This window comes from Corvus cornix, chromosome 7 (assembly GCF_000738735.6).
Source record: "Corvus cornix cornix isolate S_Up_H32 chromosome 7, ASM73873v5, whole genome shotgun sequence".
NCBI lineage: Eukaryota > Metazoa > Chordata > Aves > Passeriformes > Corvidae > Corvus > Corvus cornix.
The window spans coordinates 23,062,864-23,079,733 of NC_046337.1; the positions used below are offsets into that span (position 1 = coordinate 23,062,864).

Here is a 16,870-nt window from a genome sequence, read left to right on the forward strand (position 1 = left end):
GTGAAAGCCACACAGAATACTTCCCGTTTTACATGTTCCACTGTTCTCCAAGATTGTCTCTGTGAAAAGCACAAGAAAAACCAAAAGTCATAGCGTAATAGTAGGGGATGGTATTAAGTCAAGCAAAATAACTGCAGCACGCCATGATGCCAGTAGAGGGTAGTGACCAGCAAACAAAATCTAAAAGCTCTCCAGAAAAAGAAATTAAAATCTGCCCATTGGCACTACAGTGTTCTGGGAAAGCTATAAACCTTCTGACCTGCTGTACTGAGTATTGGAAATTGTACCAATGTTTTAATACAGGGAATGAGGATTTTTGTTTCTGTGGCACTGTAGTTGAGATTCATCTGCAGTAATGCAAAGTTGACAGTTGTAAGTAAGTCCTTGTAAGGCTTTCTATCATGCCTCTAAAGAAAAATCTTTTTTCATGTATGTCCCCTCCAACACTGTACCTTATTTATGTCACCTCTTAGTTTTGCCTTTATTTTTGTTTGGACCTGAGTTAAGAAAATCCTGCAGCTTGTCCTGTTGTACAGCCAAACAAACCCCAAAGTTTTGGTCCTGTCTTGTGCTTTCCATCTTTTCCAACAGTGTGGCACTGAGAATATTTCTGAATAGAGATCATGTTACTTTTTTCAACACAACCCGTTTAGAAAAAATACCAAATGTTATCACGTCCTTCTGCTTGACAACTGCATCTGTTTACGTGAAAGAGAGGGGGAATTTCTGCATATTTAATTTGCTTGTGAGAAGTAACAGGAAGGACGCGCGCCGCCCGACCTCCATCCGTGCGGCGGCTGCGGGTGCGCGGGAGCGGCCGCTCGGGGGCGGGCGCGGGGAAGCGGCGGCGGAAGGGGCGGGCGCGCTGTGTCCCCGGCGGAAAAGGCGCTGCCGCGCTGCCCTGCTGGCCCGCGGGAGAAGCCTGCCGTGCTCGGGGCCCCGCCATGGAGGAGGGCAGCGGCGTCCGCCTCTCGGCCGAGTGCCTGGACGAGCCGCCCAACAGCCGCGTCTTCGTGGTGCTGGGCAAGGACACCGGCGAGGCGCTGATCCGGGAGCGCTTCTCCCCCTTCGGGGACATCCAGAACATCTGGCTCCTGCGGGACAGGCGAACCAACGAGTCCCGCGGCATCGCCTTCATCAAGTTCGCCCGCAGCTCGCAGGCTTGCCGGGCCATGGAGGAGATGCACGGCCGCAGCCTGCTCCCCGACACCAAGCCCATCAAGGTAGGGCCGGGCGGGGGCGGGCCCGGGGGAGCGGGAGCCGGGCGGGGGCGGGCCCGGGGGAGCGGGAGCCGGCCCGGGGGAGCGGGAGCCGGGCGGGGGCGGGCCCGGGGGAGCGGGAGCCTCGCCGGCCCCTCCCGGTCACATCCACCCGCGGCTCTCGTGGGGAGCGCCGGGGCCCGTCCGCGCCCTGAGTTCCCACCGGTGGCCTCAGCTGTAGCAGGCCTGCGGAAAACAAGCACGATAGATGTGAATAAATAGGACTGTATAGAACTGTCTGTGCAAGTATGTTTTATATTGGTTTTGTAGCTTGTGAACACTTTACAAAACTTTTTTTTTTTTTTTAAATTTATGGAACTGTTCTGTCAGCTTTCAGTTTCCTGATTGGTTTTCCTATTCGCCAAGTACTAAGAAAATATGAATGAGTTTGAAGAGTGAAAGAAGGTGCCATGTGTTTAATTTGAAAATGCCACTGAGTCAGTAAAATGTTTTTTCAAGAACTTGCCATCAGAAGACAAAAGATCAAAGTTGTTTTCCTCATTCCCTTTCATGGCTATTAAAAAAATAAATTAAGAGCTCTGTGAAATCAGTTGCTACTTTTGCATAAGAGGCTTGATTTGAAAGTTGTGTCTTTCTTACTTGACTGCTTTGTTGGTTTTTTGGGGTTTTTTTTGGGTTTTTGTTTTGTTTTTGTTTGTGATTTATTTCAGCTTTTTTTTCTTGATTGTCTTTTGGTGTGCATTTCTGAGATGAAATTTGTTTCAATAACTAAAAAATATTTTAACAGTAACAGATACGAGAAGTTAGGATCCTTCATAGAGCAGTAGACCTGTAAACCTGGCCCAGCTGAGCAGTGAACTGCAGTTGCAAGGCTTTATTAAGCTGCTAGGCTTTCTTGTTTGCTTGCTTGCTTATTTGTTTTTACTACTGCTATACTAGGCCTGTTACAGTAATGCATTCTTTGCTACCTCATGTGTCCCGGTGATGTTGACAGTGCTGCTGAATCAGCAGTGGTATTTCTCACCATTCCTCATTATTCCCAGTAAGAACTTCTTCTGGCCCCTGTCCTGTTCGGGAAACTATTCGAGGTTTATTATATTTTTAGGTCTTTTACCACAGGTGGTCATAAATGTTCTTTTCTTTCCATGCTAAGAAGGTCAGCGTATGTGAACAATAAATACAAAGCCAGTTAAACTATTTTACTTGCTTGTTGATAGATGTCTTAGACCCTTTAGCCAGTAATTAGTGTTTCTGTAATTATTTCATTAGGTATTTATTGCACAGTCAAGAGCTTCTGGAAGCCACCGAGATGTCGAAGATGAGGAGCTTACACGAATCTTTGTTATGATACCGAAAACCTACACGGAGGAGGATCTGCGAGAGAAGTTTAAGGTACTTAAACTTTCTGTAGTTATTTTAAAATGCCTTTTTCTAAATTTATCAGAAGGACTTAGCACATGGAACTTTTGATGGTTTTTCAAATATTGGAAATTAAAATGTTTTTTAATCATTCCAGATGTATGGAGACATTGAATATTGCAGCATTATTAAAAACAAGACTACTGGAGAAAGTAAAGGTTTGGGCTATGTCAGGTACTTGAAACCATCGCAAGCTGCCCGAGCAATTGAAGAGTGTGATAGAAGTAAGAATCTAAGTGAATTCTTTAAGGGCGTTTTCGCAATAAGTGTGTATCATGATAATGTACCTTTAATTTTTAGTTTTGTTTGCAGGTAAATTATTCTTGATGTAAAAACATTTTGAGACAAAGTTCTATTGCAAATAAATAATAGCACTGTTAACATTCAGTGAGAACAGTCACCTGATTACATTTTTTCAGGGACAAACTGCAGATAAGATCAGTGAGAAGAGTTTGGAAATGGATACAGAATTTTCTTTTATACATTATTATTGGTCTGTAGTGTAGGCTTCATACACAGGACAGAATTTTCATGTGTCATTGGGAATAGGGAGTTTTAATCCAATGTATTTGATATAAAATTAATTTTTATATAAAATACACTTCATGATACATGGGGATGCTGTTGTGATAACATTTATTTAAGAACAAATCCAAGCTAACTGAAATTTGGGGAAGGGTGCTTGATTTTGTTTAGTGTCATGGTTTATCTGTTACAAAGTGAAAGACTTTGTATGCTTATTTATTACCAGCCATTTGGTGAGGCACTGGAACAGGTTGCCCAGAGATGTTGTGGGTGCTCCATCCCTGGAAGTGTTCAGGGCCAGGTTGGATGGGGCTCTGAGGAACCTGGTCAGTGGAAGGTGTCCCTGCCCCAGACAGGGGGTTGGAACTCAACGAGCTGTAAGTTTCCTTCCAACCCAAACCATTCTGTGATTCTATGGTTTGTCATTTATGCTCTAGTACCAAAAGTTAATGAATTTGAGTGAGGCTGATGGAAGGCCAAAAGATGTCAGGAGCTGGAAGCGCAAGACTTCGGAGGAGAGGCAGAGGGAATTGGGTTTGCTCATCCAGAAGAAGAAAGGTTTCCCCAGAAGCCTAACAGCAGTCTTTCAATCCACCCCCCTGTTCAGTGTTGCTTAATTACAAGTATGAAACAACTTGGTGTGTGGATGTGGGTGTGGTTGTTTGTTAGGTTTTTGTTTTGTTTTGGGGTTTTTTTATGGCTTTGTTTGTTTCTTTTTTTTTCAGTAATATATGTGGTGGTTCTGCATTGTATCTATCATAAGTGGTTCTACAGAAATTATATTTGTGCATAGGGATATGAGCCTGAGATTACTTAGCAGTCAAATTTTATTTCCTATTTGCTGTGAGGCTAAAATGAAATTAGTTGGATAGCTTGATAACCTCTTTATTTCATAAAAGCAAAACCTAGATCAGTGTAAAACATCCACAAAATACTGTTTTAGCACAGAAGTTCAGGTGATGGCTTCTGGAGCATTTCAGAATCCTGCTAAGTATCACAGAATGGTTGACGTTGGAAGGAACCTCTGGAGGTCATCTAGCTCAATGACTTGGGTCAGGCATGGTCACCTGGGTACTGGTGGCCCAGGACCATGTCCAGGTGACTTTTGAATATCCCTGTACATGGAGACTCCATAGGCTTTCTGGGCAAGCTGTGCCAGTGCTCAGTCACTCTCATGGCAATTAGGCTCTGTCATGCTTAACTTGTGAGTAGGAGTAACTCCATTTCAAAGCTGTTAACTTTCACAAAATTGTTATGGCAGACTTCAAGAGTTATAGTTTAGTTATTCCTCTAAAGCCAGCACTTACTGGGTTTTCTGAGTAATGTTTCTAAATATGGGACTTGAGAGAGTGTGGGCCTGGTCAGATAACTGAGATGTGCTGAGGTGGTTTTATGTGTGTGGTTGTTTCTTTCAGGCTACAGGGCCATTTTGGCTGAACCTAAAAATAAGTCATCTGAGTCTTTTGAACACGATTATTACAGTAATAATATGAGGCAAGATCTAAGAGGAAATACACTTCCATTTTGTAAGTCACAGCTTTTTACCCTGAAAATGATTTGTGGGCTCCAGTATGGTCACTAAATAAGAATGTGGTTTGGTGGAAGGGAAGCTGATGGAGGCTTAGGTCAACACTTCAATAGTAGATTGGGTATTGAAGTTAGAAACTAGCCAGGTGTTTCATCTCTCTATTTTTATGGCTTGCTTTGCTCTGGTTGGCCAATTATTTTGTGACCTGCACTGGTGAAATCAACACAGGACCTTTATATAGAATATAATTGTATATAATTCACTTGGATTACTTTTAAGAGTTGAATGCAGCATATGCATGAAATGAAGGCATGCTGGTGTGATGACTCAGATTGTTTTGTTGATTCTTGAGGTATGCAGCCAGAATTTTGTAGCTTTGAAAAAACTGAGACCAGGATTCAAGAACCAGTTTCCAAACGCCTGTCAGTGGTATCACGGCTCCCCTTTATTCAAGAGCAGCTGTTTGCCCTCTTTGATTTAGTTCCAGGATTGGAATATTGTGATGTTCAGCGAGACCCTCATACCAACAGTGGTAAGTAAAAGAACAAAAGGTTTTTGTCTTTTTTTCTCTGAACGGAATCCCTTGTAATTGTACTTCACTTAATTTGTATTGCAAAATACAGTTTTGTTGGAAACAAGCAGTGGTTGCTGCTATCACTGCATAAACTCAAGAATTCAGTTTTGTTTGAACCCCTGTTTACAGGTAGCCCTTAAGGGATTATGCCTTTACTTTCAGATAATAAAAACTCAAGAGGGTTAGAGTCAAAGTAATGATAAGTGGGTTTTGGTTGAATTAATAGTTTGAGGCAGAATAAATGAAGAAAAAGTTGTCAGAAATTATTAAAGTAAAATGTTCTCTAAGCAGATCTTTTTAATTTTCATTCTGAAATGTGTGTGTGTAGAAGTTGACACAAGTAAAATGAAAGTTGAAATTCACTGTTGATGGGATAATTGCATTTTTAAATAAAATTATGTATCCTTTTGTTACTAATTCTGGAGTAGTGAGGAAGTCATGTTTTCACTTGTGTGGTTTTACTGCCAGCTTTTCAAGTTAGCATAAATACAGCTCATCTGCCGCTAGTTAACTTCACCGAAGTTTCCTTCACGAATAAAACTGATGAAGTAGTAATGATGTATGCTAAAAAGACTTAAGAATTTTGTGTCATCCATGCCTGATGAGCTGTTTAAATGAATTGCTTACATGAGGGTAGTTTGTCCTGAGGATTTACCTGTCTCCTGGTGACACTGTGTGCACTGTGTTTGCAGGGTACGCTGTGATTCAGTACAGCACTGCTGCCTCAGCTATATATGCCAAGTACAAACTACATGGGTTTGAGTATCCTCCTGGAAATCGACTAACTGTCATTTTCCTAGAAGATGGGAATGATAGCTCAGAGTAAGTACAACCTACAGAGTTGTAAGTTGTGTTCTGGAGAGCAAAATATAAAATAAACACATTTTTAAGAGAAGACGTAACATCAGTGTCACTGTGAGCTTGTGCCATGCTTGCAGATAGTATTTTCTGAAACTCTTTGGTTTGGGTTTTTTTTTTTTTTTTTTGAATGGTTTAGAATAAGCCTTTTGAAACTTGGTAGTCTTTGATAAAGATTAAAACACATATTTTTAAGATGCTATGGAAAAATCTTGAATTTGGCAAGAATCTGTCAATATATCTGTAACATGTAACAAGGCTGGAATGTACTTTTGATGAGGTTTTTGAATTAGAACCAGACTTAGGTACTTTGTCTCTTGGCTGTGTTTGCAGGAGTGCAAGCAGTAGCTTTGTGAAGCACATATGTAGAGTAAAGCTTTTGGGTGCTGAGGATGTGATATTGGTACAGTATGGGGAATTCTCAGGTGTTTGATCATTTCTAACTTCTTCCTATGTTTTGAATGCCCAGTACAAGTTGGAGCAGCTTAGGTACTCTCCTGCAGTGAATTTTTTGCCTTAGTTTCATCCTAAAGGAGTCTAGTTCATGTCAAACCTGTTCTGGGAGATGAAGACAGTAAGGAGGGACAGTGGAGAGATTCACTTCAGAAGTACATGCCTGATCCGAACTGAAACCGATGTTCATTGCAACCTTCATTCTCCAGTAATTCCTAGATGCTCTAACAACACAGGCTGTGTATTTATGCAAAAAGCAACTGCTTTTTCTTACTCTGCATCAGAACAAAGAAAAATCACTGGAAAATGAGGACTGGAAGTAAACTCTCTGATAATATTTTGGTTTCTGAACTGAATCTCTGTGCTCTTTACCGAAACGGGTGAAGTTTTTCTGTCCCTTTTGCTTTTTAGTCATCTCTCAGAAAATGTAGTGGACTCTTGTAGAGACAAGTCAATCTTTTTTTCCCCTAGAGTGTTAAAAAGCCCAGAGAGTAGTTTTGTGTCTCTGTAAGTGGTAATGAATGAATGTTTTCAGTGAGTTGCAGCTAGCATGCAGGCTTTCAGATCTCTCTGTAGGCTGTCATGAAAGCCTGTCTTGATTTTCATCATGTACATGACATAACAGATTTCTAGAGATACTCTGATGTGTATTAAAACTTACTTTCTCTTGCTAAATTTAAGATTTCCATAACTTAGCTCTTTCTTTGAAGTAGTTTATTATCACTTCTGCTTGCAGCCTTATCAGGAAAATGGCAACACAGCTGGTAACAGCGCAGGTGTCGTCAGCGCTGCGCAGTAACAGCGCGATCGTTCAGCAGTACAGGACGCCTCCTGTAAGTTCACGTCATGGATGGTGTTGGTGTTCTTCTGAATTGTTGTAAGAAACTTCACATATGCCAATAAAGAACACTGCTCACTTGCTTCTCTAAACTGTTCTACATGCTGCATTTTTAAGATGTACCTCTGGTTGGTTAGTGCATTTTATTCCCTGAAAAGGTGTCTGACCTTACTTGAATTTATTGTCCAATCTAATGAAATAACCAAAGTAAATAAAGTAAGATAATAAATAATAATAAATAAATAAAATAAAGATTAGCACTCACAAGGCCTATTTATGTCCTGTGATGGAACAAAAATGGTAAGAAAGGTAAAATTACTTCCTGTGCCCCCCCCCACCAGTTAACTTACGCTTGGCGTTTTTCTGTTTCAGCAAGCATTTGGAGGAACTTCTGGCCCACAATTGCTGCAGCCCCAAACAGATGCCATACTTCCACCACCCAAAAAAAAAGTTCCACCTGACACTTCTGTGAAGGAAAGGCTTTTCATACTTTTTCATCCCCATCCTTTACCCGTAAATGTACTGGAGGATGTGTTCTGGTAAGACTCTATTTACAATATTTACAAGTAAGTGTTCCCTAACAAAAAGAAATCAAACTAGGAAATATTTAAAGTAAACACTGAAAATAAAAAAGAGGGCCTTAAAACTCTTTTCAGAAAGGGCAGTAGACAGTGACCAGTAAGTCATAAGTGAACAGTAGGTAACAGCTGCTTTTTGAAAGAAGTGTGTAATGGGATTCACGTTGAACCATAGATGCAATGTCGTCAGTGTAGCAGCGTTGTTATCAATTAACTTAATCTGAAGTCAAATGTCTAGTCTTCTAATGTTGATTTTTAACCAAAAAATGTAGTACTTGCAGTTACTATTTCCTAGTTCATTTTGCATTTTCTTTTACATATTTCTGTAAGGCATTTAACTATTTTGATAAATTTCCACAGTAACTTAGGGGGAGCAAGTGTAGGGTGTTGTTTTTCTGATACATTATAATGGTTTGCATCCTACTAACACTATTTTAATCATTCTTTCTATCTCCCTGTGTGGAGCAAAGACTTGAGACAATTTTTGCCATCTTTAAAAAAATCAATAGTTAATAGTTCTCCAGTATTTTATATTATTTATTTGTAGTATACTCTTGAAGAGAGAGGTGTTTCCCTTTTCTGATGGTTTGAATTCGCAATAAATCTTTGGAGAGCCAAAATATTTTCAAAGCACCAGGAGAGGAAAATGTGTGTGAAATTTAAAATTGTACCTATTTGATATAGTGGATTTTCTTAATCAGATGCTGGAGGAGGAAAAGGCCCTGCACTCGAGTCTTGACACTTCAGTATAACTTCCGTAAGAAGCAAGCAGACTATTTAAAAAAAATATTTAAGAATCTGTCTAGGAATCTCCTGAGTACTTGAAAATCTCTATTTTTCCCTGAAGCTGTAGTGCTGTTTTCTCAGTCATTTTGGTGAGACCTTTTTTGAAAAGAATCGCAACTGAGCAAGTTCATTTAAGTGAGATGCAGGTTTAGGTTCTAAATTATCTGCTGGCTTGGGTGTATATGTCTTACTTTTGGTTGGTTTGGGTTTTTTTCTTGTTTTGTTTTTGTGGGGTGTTTGGGGACTGTAGTATTTATTGGCATTACATATTCTTTTGAATAAGAGAGGAATCACTGATGTTTATGGTTCTATCGTAATATTTCATAGAAAACATTACCTGTGAACTTCTGGTGTTCGTTTGTGTTTCTGCCCATAATTCAAGGGAAGGGAATATGCAAATTGGGAGCATAGATATAAGAACACTGTTTTCACAGTTAATAAATCATACATCAGATTGGAAATGTTGCAGGAAAATCTGTAAATTTTCTATTCTTTTTCCCCCCCAGTCGTTTTGGACAATTGATAAATGTTTATCTTGTTGCTGGAAAAAACGTGGGCTATGCAAAATTTGCAGACAGAGCAAGTGCCAGCGAGGCCATAACTGCATTGCATGGCAAGATTGTGAACGGGGTGAGGCTGAAAGTGAGGTTGGCAGACTCGCCCTCGGAGGAGCCCAACAAGCGCCAGAGAACTTACTGAGCAGGTGAGTACCCCCTACCCAGCCTGAGCTCCTTCTTACCCTGAGGTCCAGCTACCTGAAATAGTGAGAGGCAAAGATTTTGAAGTTAGATACAAACATATAATGATAAACTTTAAATCTATTCTTAGCTAGCAAATTGAAGTAGAATTCTTGAGATATCTGGGTGTGTATACACATACATGTATATATATATAGGTGTGTGTATGCACTTATATGTGCACTTTATTTTAGCAACAATCAAATTTTATAATTCTTGAAAAAAATATGAACCAGTTGATAAAAATTAATCTGGGTGTTCATAGAAATATCATTTTTGTACATGAGAGGATCAATTGACATTGAAAAGAGTATGCAAAAATAAACAATGAAACAGACATAAGCTTGTGTGTGTCTTTTTTTTCATTACAATCACATGCCCTCCGTGGCATTGGATAAAGATGAAGAGTTGAACCCTTGAAGGGCAGAGGAGTGAAGGGGTAAATTAAAAAAAAAAGTGGTGGGGGGACAGGACAGGTAGGGTTGTCAGGTGAAAGCGAAGCTTTGGGATATCTGGATCATCTGTGTCCTCAGAAATCAGGTGTAGCTGGAATATGTGATAGTGGGGAAGATAGAGCAGAGCCTGTGGTGAAGGAATTGAGATACATGTTTAAGATAATTAGTTTGAGAACTTACTGTTTGATGCTTATGGCCTGTGAAAGCTGGCTAAACTCCTAGAGAGGTTTTATTTTTTACTGACTTCAGGGACCAAAATTCAAGTGTTCTTTTAAAACATTGCTTTGCCTCAAGTTATATTGAATTTCATCACATTTTTAAATTATTTTTATTTCTTTCAGCATTAGGACTGTTGCCAAAGGAGAATATACTTGGGGGAGAAAAGGCTAAGCCCTGTTTTCTACAAAATAACTCTAAAATATTACTATAGCTTCCAGATATTTCCAGTACCATACTATCTTCTTAGGGTACATGAAGTTTTGGTTTAACTAATTCAGAAAATACCACATGACTGTCTTTGCATCAGTGTTTTCCCTCTAAGCTTCACTCCTTGTACCTTTCTTTGTATAGATCCTTTGTGACCCAAGAGTTGCAAAGACCAAAAAAAGCTCTTGCCTGAAGTGTTCTTTTTCTCCTAAGGACCTCCATGTTGCTCTTCTGATAAGCAGCAGATACTAAACCTGGCCTTAGTTTTTATACACAACTTTTGTTTTAAAAACTTGGATTTCTGGGCATTCTTTTTTCTGCATGGAATTATAGCTAAAACTATATAGAAACTTTCTTCTTAATCATCAGCTCTGGTGATTGCAATTTTAAGTAACTTGTACCCATGCTCTTATCTTTGTAAAAGTTTTCTTTGTTTATAATGTGACTTTTGCTCTCAGCAATAAAATCCCAGCCTCTGGGTCCCTACAGGAATAACTGTGAAGTGCAATACAATACCAGGTCTGCCTTGTGTACTTTTACTAGAGAAGTGTAAATACTACATGCATCCCAAATTAGAAAAATTATTTATCCCTACTTTTTTTGTACACCAAATTCCTGATTCCTCGTCTCTTAGCAGGTTGTCTTGGCATCTGTCTCTTTTCAGGATAGACAGACAATTACTTGTTCATTTGTCCTTTGGTTGTTTCTCAAGTTCAAATGAAGTGGTACCTAAAAGGGAAGATTCCCTTTCAAAAGAGAATCACTTACATTTCCCATGTAAGTGATTTTACCACTGCCTGATTTTGCACTGGAATGACTGACAAGCTTTACAGTAATTTGGAGGCTTGTATTTTGCTTTCAGTTAAAGTGTTAAATTGTGCATGTGAAAGGAGGTGCAATTCTCTCTACCTCTGAAATAGTTGTGGATTTTTTTTAAGATTGAGAACATTAACTTTCTTCATTGAATTTTAGCTGTAGGAAATAATCTTTCTAGCCAAAACTTCTGTGAGTTTTCACTTAAGGAAATCATTGCCTCTTAATAAAATCCTTTCTAAAGTGTTGTTGTATTGCTTGCCTTTTGTCTCTAACAAGGTGACTGGATTTCTGAAATAGTCTTTTCTATACAAGGTTCTCTGATTAAAATCCATTATAAGACCTGTGAATTCTAGAATCTATATGAAAATAAATGTAATTCAATGGAATAATTAAGTAAAATATTAATTTTTTTCAACACATTTGAAGTTTTGCCCCAACACCTTTTTATGTAAATAATCTTTTTTAAAATACAGTTTACAAAATTGTTTCTTAAAAAAGGTTTTGTGGTAACAGTATACTACTCATAATGCTTTTGCAATGCAAACTTCTGACTCTAAGAACTTTCTTACCTTGCAACAAACTTTGTTTTATCAGGCAAATTTGAATACAGGTCTATTAATATTCTAAACTAATCCACCTAATGAATTTTACAGGCTCTGGTTCTCCTAGAAGTCAATGAGAATTCAGTTGTTTATGTGAGTAGTTAAAAGTAGCAGAGAAAAGGTGGAAATACAGACCAGTAAGGTTCTTTTAACCACTTTAAGTCCTAATGTAAGTTTTTGGGGGGTGAGATTATCCCCTCTTATGCTAAGTAAGTATTAATGGCTGAAATAATCACTTCAAACTATCTTGCTTTAAATCAGATTAGGCTTGAGAAGACAATGACACTGCATACTTCTAGGCAGTTGCTAAAAGCAGACCTGTCTTAATGATCTTGCTCTTGACCAGCTTGTGCTCTCCACTCAGGGCTTTGCATTATTTTGAGTATTTTGTGGAAACCTCACTGCAGTGTCTGATGCCAGTTACACAAATTGTGTCATTCTAAAATAGGAGAGGAAGGAAAGAATTTGCTATCTGTCAGAAGACTGCATTGTGAAATACCAATCAATCAATCTCTTCATTGCTGCCTAGTAGTTCTGTTTAAATACCAGCCCCGCCCTTGGAAAGAAAAATGCAAACCACTAAAAACGAGAGCCACAAGCAAACAAAACAAAAAAGGCAGGCTCACCCCAAACATCTTTCACAAAGCATTCAGATAGTCCTTAGAAAGCAGAGCTTCTTGTGTTGGAAATGCCAGACACAGCTACTTGGAGCTAGGTTCTGTGGCTTTTAATGGTCATTGCTGATTGACTTCAACCCACAGCAAATGGATTCATTGCATTTTTTCCCTGAAAAAAGTTGGGTGTTTTAAATAACTATTTAATTACTTACTAAGTTGAAAAAAACATTTATTCTGCCATAAAATACTTGGTTTTTATTGTCTTGTTATTCTTGTCTGGAAAAAGTCCACATCACTGACTTGATTTGCATTCTTTTTTTTTATTTAGACCTTTTTTAAAATCCTGATGTTGATATGTATACATTTTAATGATTTACTGCTCTGCAAAAGTGTTTTTAAAAAGTAATTGTATCATAGTTGTGATATACTTTGAAAAAATAGGTGTATTTGTATCAACAGTATACTGCAGAAAAAATGCTGGCTTTTACACATTGCTCAGAGAAAGAGGCACTTCTTTAAAAGTTAGAGAAGTATGCCTAAAACTTCAACATTATTCTTCTAAAGACATTGAAAGCCTTATTTATATGCTGTTGTAATGATTATATTTTATAGTATGTCCTTTAAAATAAAAATAGGTATGTTGCTTTTTGATACTATTTTTGTACTTGTGTTTTTTCTACAGAAACTAAGTAATGACATGACCCTCAGCTAGCTGACTGACTGACTGAAAACGTGACTAGACATGGTTCCTGTGGACAGTGACAGCTTTTTTCAGTGACAACTTTTTTTTTTTGTTAATTGTTACTTAGTTGATCTCTCTATGATCCTTTTCCTTTCTGAATATGCAGACATACAGTTTTGAAAATTATCTAGGCATTAAAAACTGTAAACTGGTGGTTGTTCTTGTAGTAGTATATAACCTTGTATTACAGAAATAGCTCTTGTTTTTACCTGAATCCTTCCTTATAAGATGGAAATTACAATGATGGAGGAAATAAAGGAGCCAGCATTTTCTGACTTGACTGGTTAATTTATAATGGTTCAGATTCTGTTAAAATAGAAGACATCTCTCATGATCCAAATTGCATTGAAAAGTGAAGTACAGTAGTAAATTCAAAGAAAATCAAGTAACTTTAACAACTGCTAGCAGACATGACAGTATTAATCTAGACTTAAAATAGCTGTAATCAAGAAAATAATTCAAAGTACATTCTTAAATATTTTGTTGCTTTGGGCCAAAGTTATTCATTATGCTGTTTAGTTAAAGGAACATTTGACTCTGTGTCAGACTACCAAAACTTCCTATATTTATCCTTTCTTATCCTGAGGTCTTTTGGCTATAACTGCGGGGAAACTGTGGAGTCTAAGGCTGTGGGTCTGGTTTTATTAGTTTTGAGGGGTTGGGGTGTTTCTTCTTTTGGTTTTTTTCTTCCAGAAGCTTACAATGCATCTGTTCAAGTAGGAGTTGGACAAGTCAAGTTTTCAGCAGGATGAAGACGATTTTGGCACTCACGGAGAGTAAATGAAGATAGTTCAAATAAGTATGTGCACAGAGAATTTTCAAATGCCATTACTTTCCCATGTATTCCTGTATACTACTTGTTGAATTGGAAATATCCTGTTTATTAAAATAACATGTACAGATAAAATTGAGGAATTCTAGTTGTATGTACTCTAGAGGAGAAGCATGCCCTTGGATGCTTCCTGCTTCACAGTATCTCCCATATGGTCCTTTGATCAATTGGTTCAGAAGTTTGAATTTAAAGTAACAAACCATGTTTTAAAAAAACCCCAATTTTTCTTTTTTAAAAAGAATATTGGAATTCAAATGATCAAATGGGAGCAAGTTGCAGAGTAAAGGTTGCCTAAGAAATCTTTTCTTTCCCCTCCATTCCACTGGTACCTGTTAAAATGCAGTCCTTGATGACTCACCAGCAGCTCTTTTCCCCAAGTGCAGTTGTTTCATTCAGCACAAGGAGCAGAATTGAATAAGGGCTGCATGGTTAACCAAGCTGTAAAATTCCTGCTTAATTTGGCATAGCTGTGTGAAATTAGTGAAAAAACAGGTTTATGGTTGAGCCTGGAGAATTGGATCCTGTCTCTGACTCTAGCCTGACAGCTGTTTATAAGGAGGTTTGCAATTTCTCTTGTGTTCCCCTGAAAAAGTTCCAGTTTGGGTTGGTGTGTTGGGTTTTTTGTTTGTTTATTTGCTTGGTTTTTGTTGGTTTTTTTTCCCCCCCATCCTTCATGGTAAATTTCAGGTAGCATTTGGGGATTTTCTGTATTTGCACACAGGAAATAATTCTGACCAGGTTGCCATAAATCCCAAACTCCAGAACTGTCAGCCAGCACCTTTACAGCCTTAGCTGTACAGTCAGTGTGTGCAGCGAGTCCAAGGTGTTCAGAAAGCACCAGTCCTATTCTGTGAACACGGAGAGACACCATGCTTGTACAGAGGGTCTGACACATGCTGCAGAACCTGTATGCTGTGGTGGATCTGCACAGTAGCAGGTGAAATGCTGAGAATCCCTGTATAGGCAGTTGAAAAAAACCCCCAGCTTCTCATTTGTGTGGTAAAATTGGCCTCCCGATGAGTCTCCTGTGCCAAGATCCCTGGTTTAACGGGGTGGATGCCTGTGTGTTTAGGGGATATAAACATCCCCAGGAGGGTAAACACTCAAAAACTAACTGGTGATGGTGTTTGGCCATCTAAGATGGGAAGGAACAGTCCTTGGATTGTTGGAATTGCTCCTAACAGCTGCTTGAGGGAGCATTCAACACACACATTCAACACACAGAGACCCTTTACAGCTTGAAGTGATGTTACAAATTAGAACAGTGCCATTTTCTAGTTGTTCTCAATCTTGTTTTTATTCCTACATGCCTCTGGGAATAGTGGGCTACTGCACTCCCCTGGCCATGGAAGATCAGTGCTCTGTATGCAGTCCTGCTTTGGGCTATGGAACTCCCTTGCCAGCTTGTTCAGTCAGGTCTGCAGCTGAAGAGAATTGGGCTGGAGCTCAAAAAAAAAGAAATGTTCCCATTTTCATTTCTAAGGGTTCAAGATGCTGTTTGTAGAGTTTAGTTTTCAGTCACTGCTGCATCAGCCTGTCAAGTGACTCATGTAGAATCATTTTTAGTATTCTGGTAAAGTTTTTTAGAAGATACTTAGAGTAAAATCATTATTGCTCTTCTTAGAGTTCAGCATATTTCCTGAAAACATTCATGTTCTATTCTTTGGCTAGGTAACACTTTGTGTAAGTACATTTTTGATTGGATATGATATTCATCACTCCCTGTTTAATTGTTGCATAGCACTACTGCTAAGTGGCATGCTGCTTTTCTAGGTCCTTTTGTTGGTAAGTAAAAGCTTGGTCTGCTGTGAGAATGAGCATTAGGTTCCTGTTCTGGAAAAAAACCTGTCTCATGCGTTCTTTTTGATGCTGGTGAGTGAATTGACCAAAACTGTATGAGGGTTTTGGTGTGTTGTTTTGCAGTATCAGTGCTTTAATGTTGCTAAGTAGAATTTAGCATGCTTACCTATAAGTGACTTACATTTCAGCTGTGTTCATCAGCCATAGTTTCTGTTGGTGTTGAACAAGACTTCTGTACCTTTTGAAAATGAGAAAATAGAGATTTCACAAATCACACTCAATTATGTCCAGTAGAAATCATTTTATCCATTTATTGAGTCATAACCACTTGGTCAGCAGAGGAACCTTGCAGGAAGATAGGAATTTGTTTATGTTGCCTGAATGTCTACATTAAGGTATTTCTGATCATTAAGTGAGAAAAGGCCATTCTCAAGAGGGCTGTGCATCCTGAATGTGATCTGTGAATCAGTGATTGCAGTTCCCCTCATCCTGGTGCTCCTGAGACCTGTCTTTGGTGGCACAAACCACTGCTAGAGAAGCTCACATGGGGGGCAGAGCCCAGGTTTGCAATGCACAGTGCAACTGATTGCCTTTGTGTCCTTCCTCATTCTTCCTGTTCGTGGTCCTTTTTCTGACCCAGGGCACTCTGTCATGTTTTTTCTGCTCTCTACAGAGACATCATCTAATGTCTGCAATGCCAGGCACCTCCACTCTCCCAATTACTGTAGCAGTGAGAGACAGAAGGAATAATCATGTGAGAAGGGGAAGCTGTTGAAGGTGAAAACAGTGTGTAATTATGTGCACAGCTTTAATTCAGGAAAACTACTCATATCATATTCTCACCATGCCACTTTCCTGAACTTAAATTGTATTTGTTAAACATTCATTTAAAACCTCATCAAAGATTCTGATGAAGTTTTTTTACAGAATGTCAAACTAGAACTGCTGTTACAGTGGTAAATTTCTCCAAAAATTTTTCTCCAAAATAAAATGAAGAAAAAAATATCAGAGAGGGAGGGTAACAATGCCAAGTTCACTTGCAGTGATAGCGAAGGGACAAAGGA

The 16,870-nt window shown here is 38.8% G+C and overlaps 1 protein-coding gene across 2 annotated transcripts; it reads left to right on the plus strand.

Annotated features, from left to right (window-relative positions):
* Nucleotides 1-859: 859 nt before the first annotated feature.
* Nucleotides 860-13,449, plus strand: RBM45 (RNA binding motif protein 45). Of its 2 annotated transcripts, none has more exons than XM_039555068.1 (10): nt 860-1,223; nt 2,490-2,612; nt 2,737-2,863; nt 4,580-4,690; nt 5,045-5,224; nt 5,959-6,088; nt 7,314-7,410; nt 7,788-7,954; nt 9,286-9,482; nt 13,115-13,449. In XM_039555068.1, the coding sequence occupies exons 1-9, from the start codon at nt 945-947 to the stop codon at nt 9,476-9,478; spliced, it is 1,407 nt and encodes a 468-aa protein (XP_039411002.1). In that variant the 5' UTR covers nt 860-944; the 3' UTR covers nt 9,479-9,482; nt 13,115-13,449. The 2 variants fall into 2 exon arrangements, with proteins under 2 accessions (XP_039411002.1, XP_039411003.1); XM_039555069.1 differs by lacking the exon at nt 13,115-13,449 and adding an exon at nt 10,313-13,088.
* The last annotated feature ends 3,421 nt before the right edge of the window (nt 13,450-16,870 follow it).

What these genes read in the sequence shown, in the direction of transcription:
- RBM45 (XM_039555068.1), top strand. Translation starts at nt 945, where the DNA reads ATGGAGGAGGGCAGCGGCGTCCGCCTCTCGGCCGAGTGCCTGGACGAG. An exon ending in AATTGAAGAGTGTGATAGAA is followed by an intron (nt 2,864 to 4,579) that starts GTAAGAATCTAA and finishes TGTTTCTTTCAG; the next exon opens with GCTACAGGGCCATTTTGGCT. An exon ending in GTACTGGAGGATGTGTTCTG is followed by an intron (nt 7,955 to 9,285) that starts GTAAGACTCTAT and finishes TTTCCCCCCCAG; the next exon opens with TCGTTTTGGACAATTGATAA.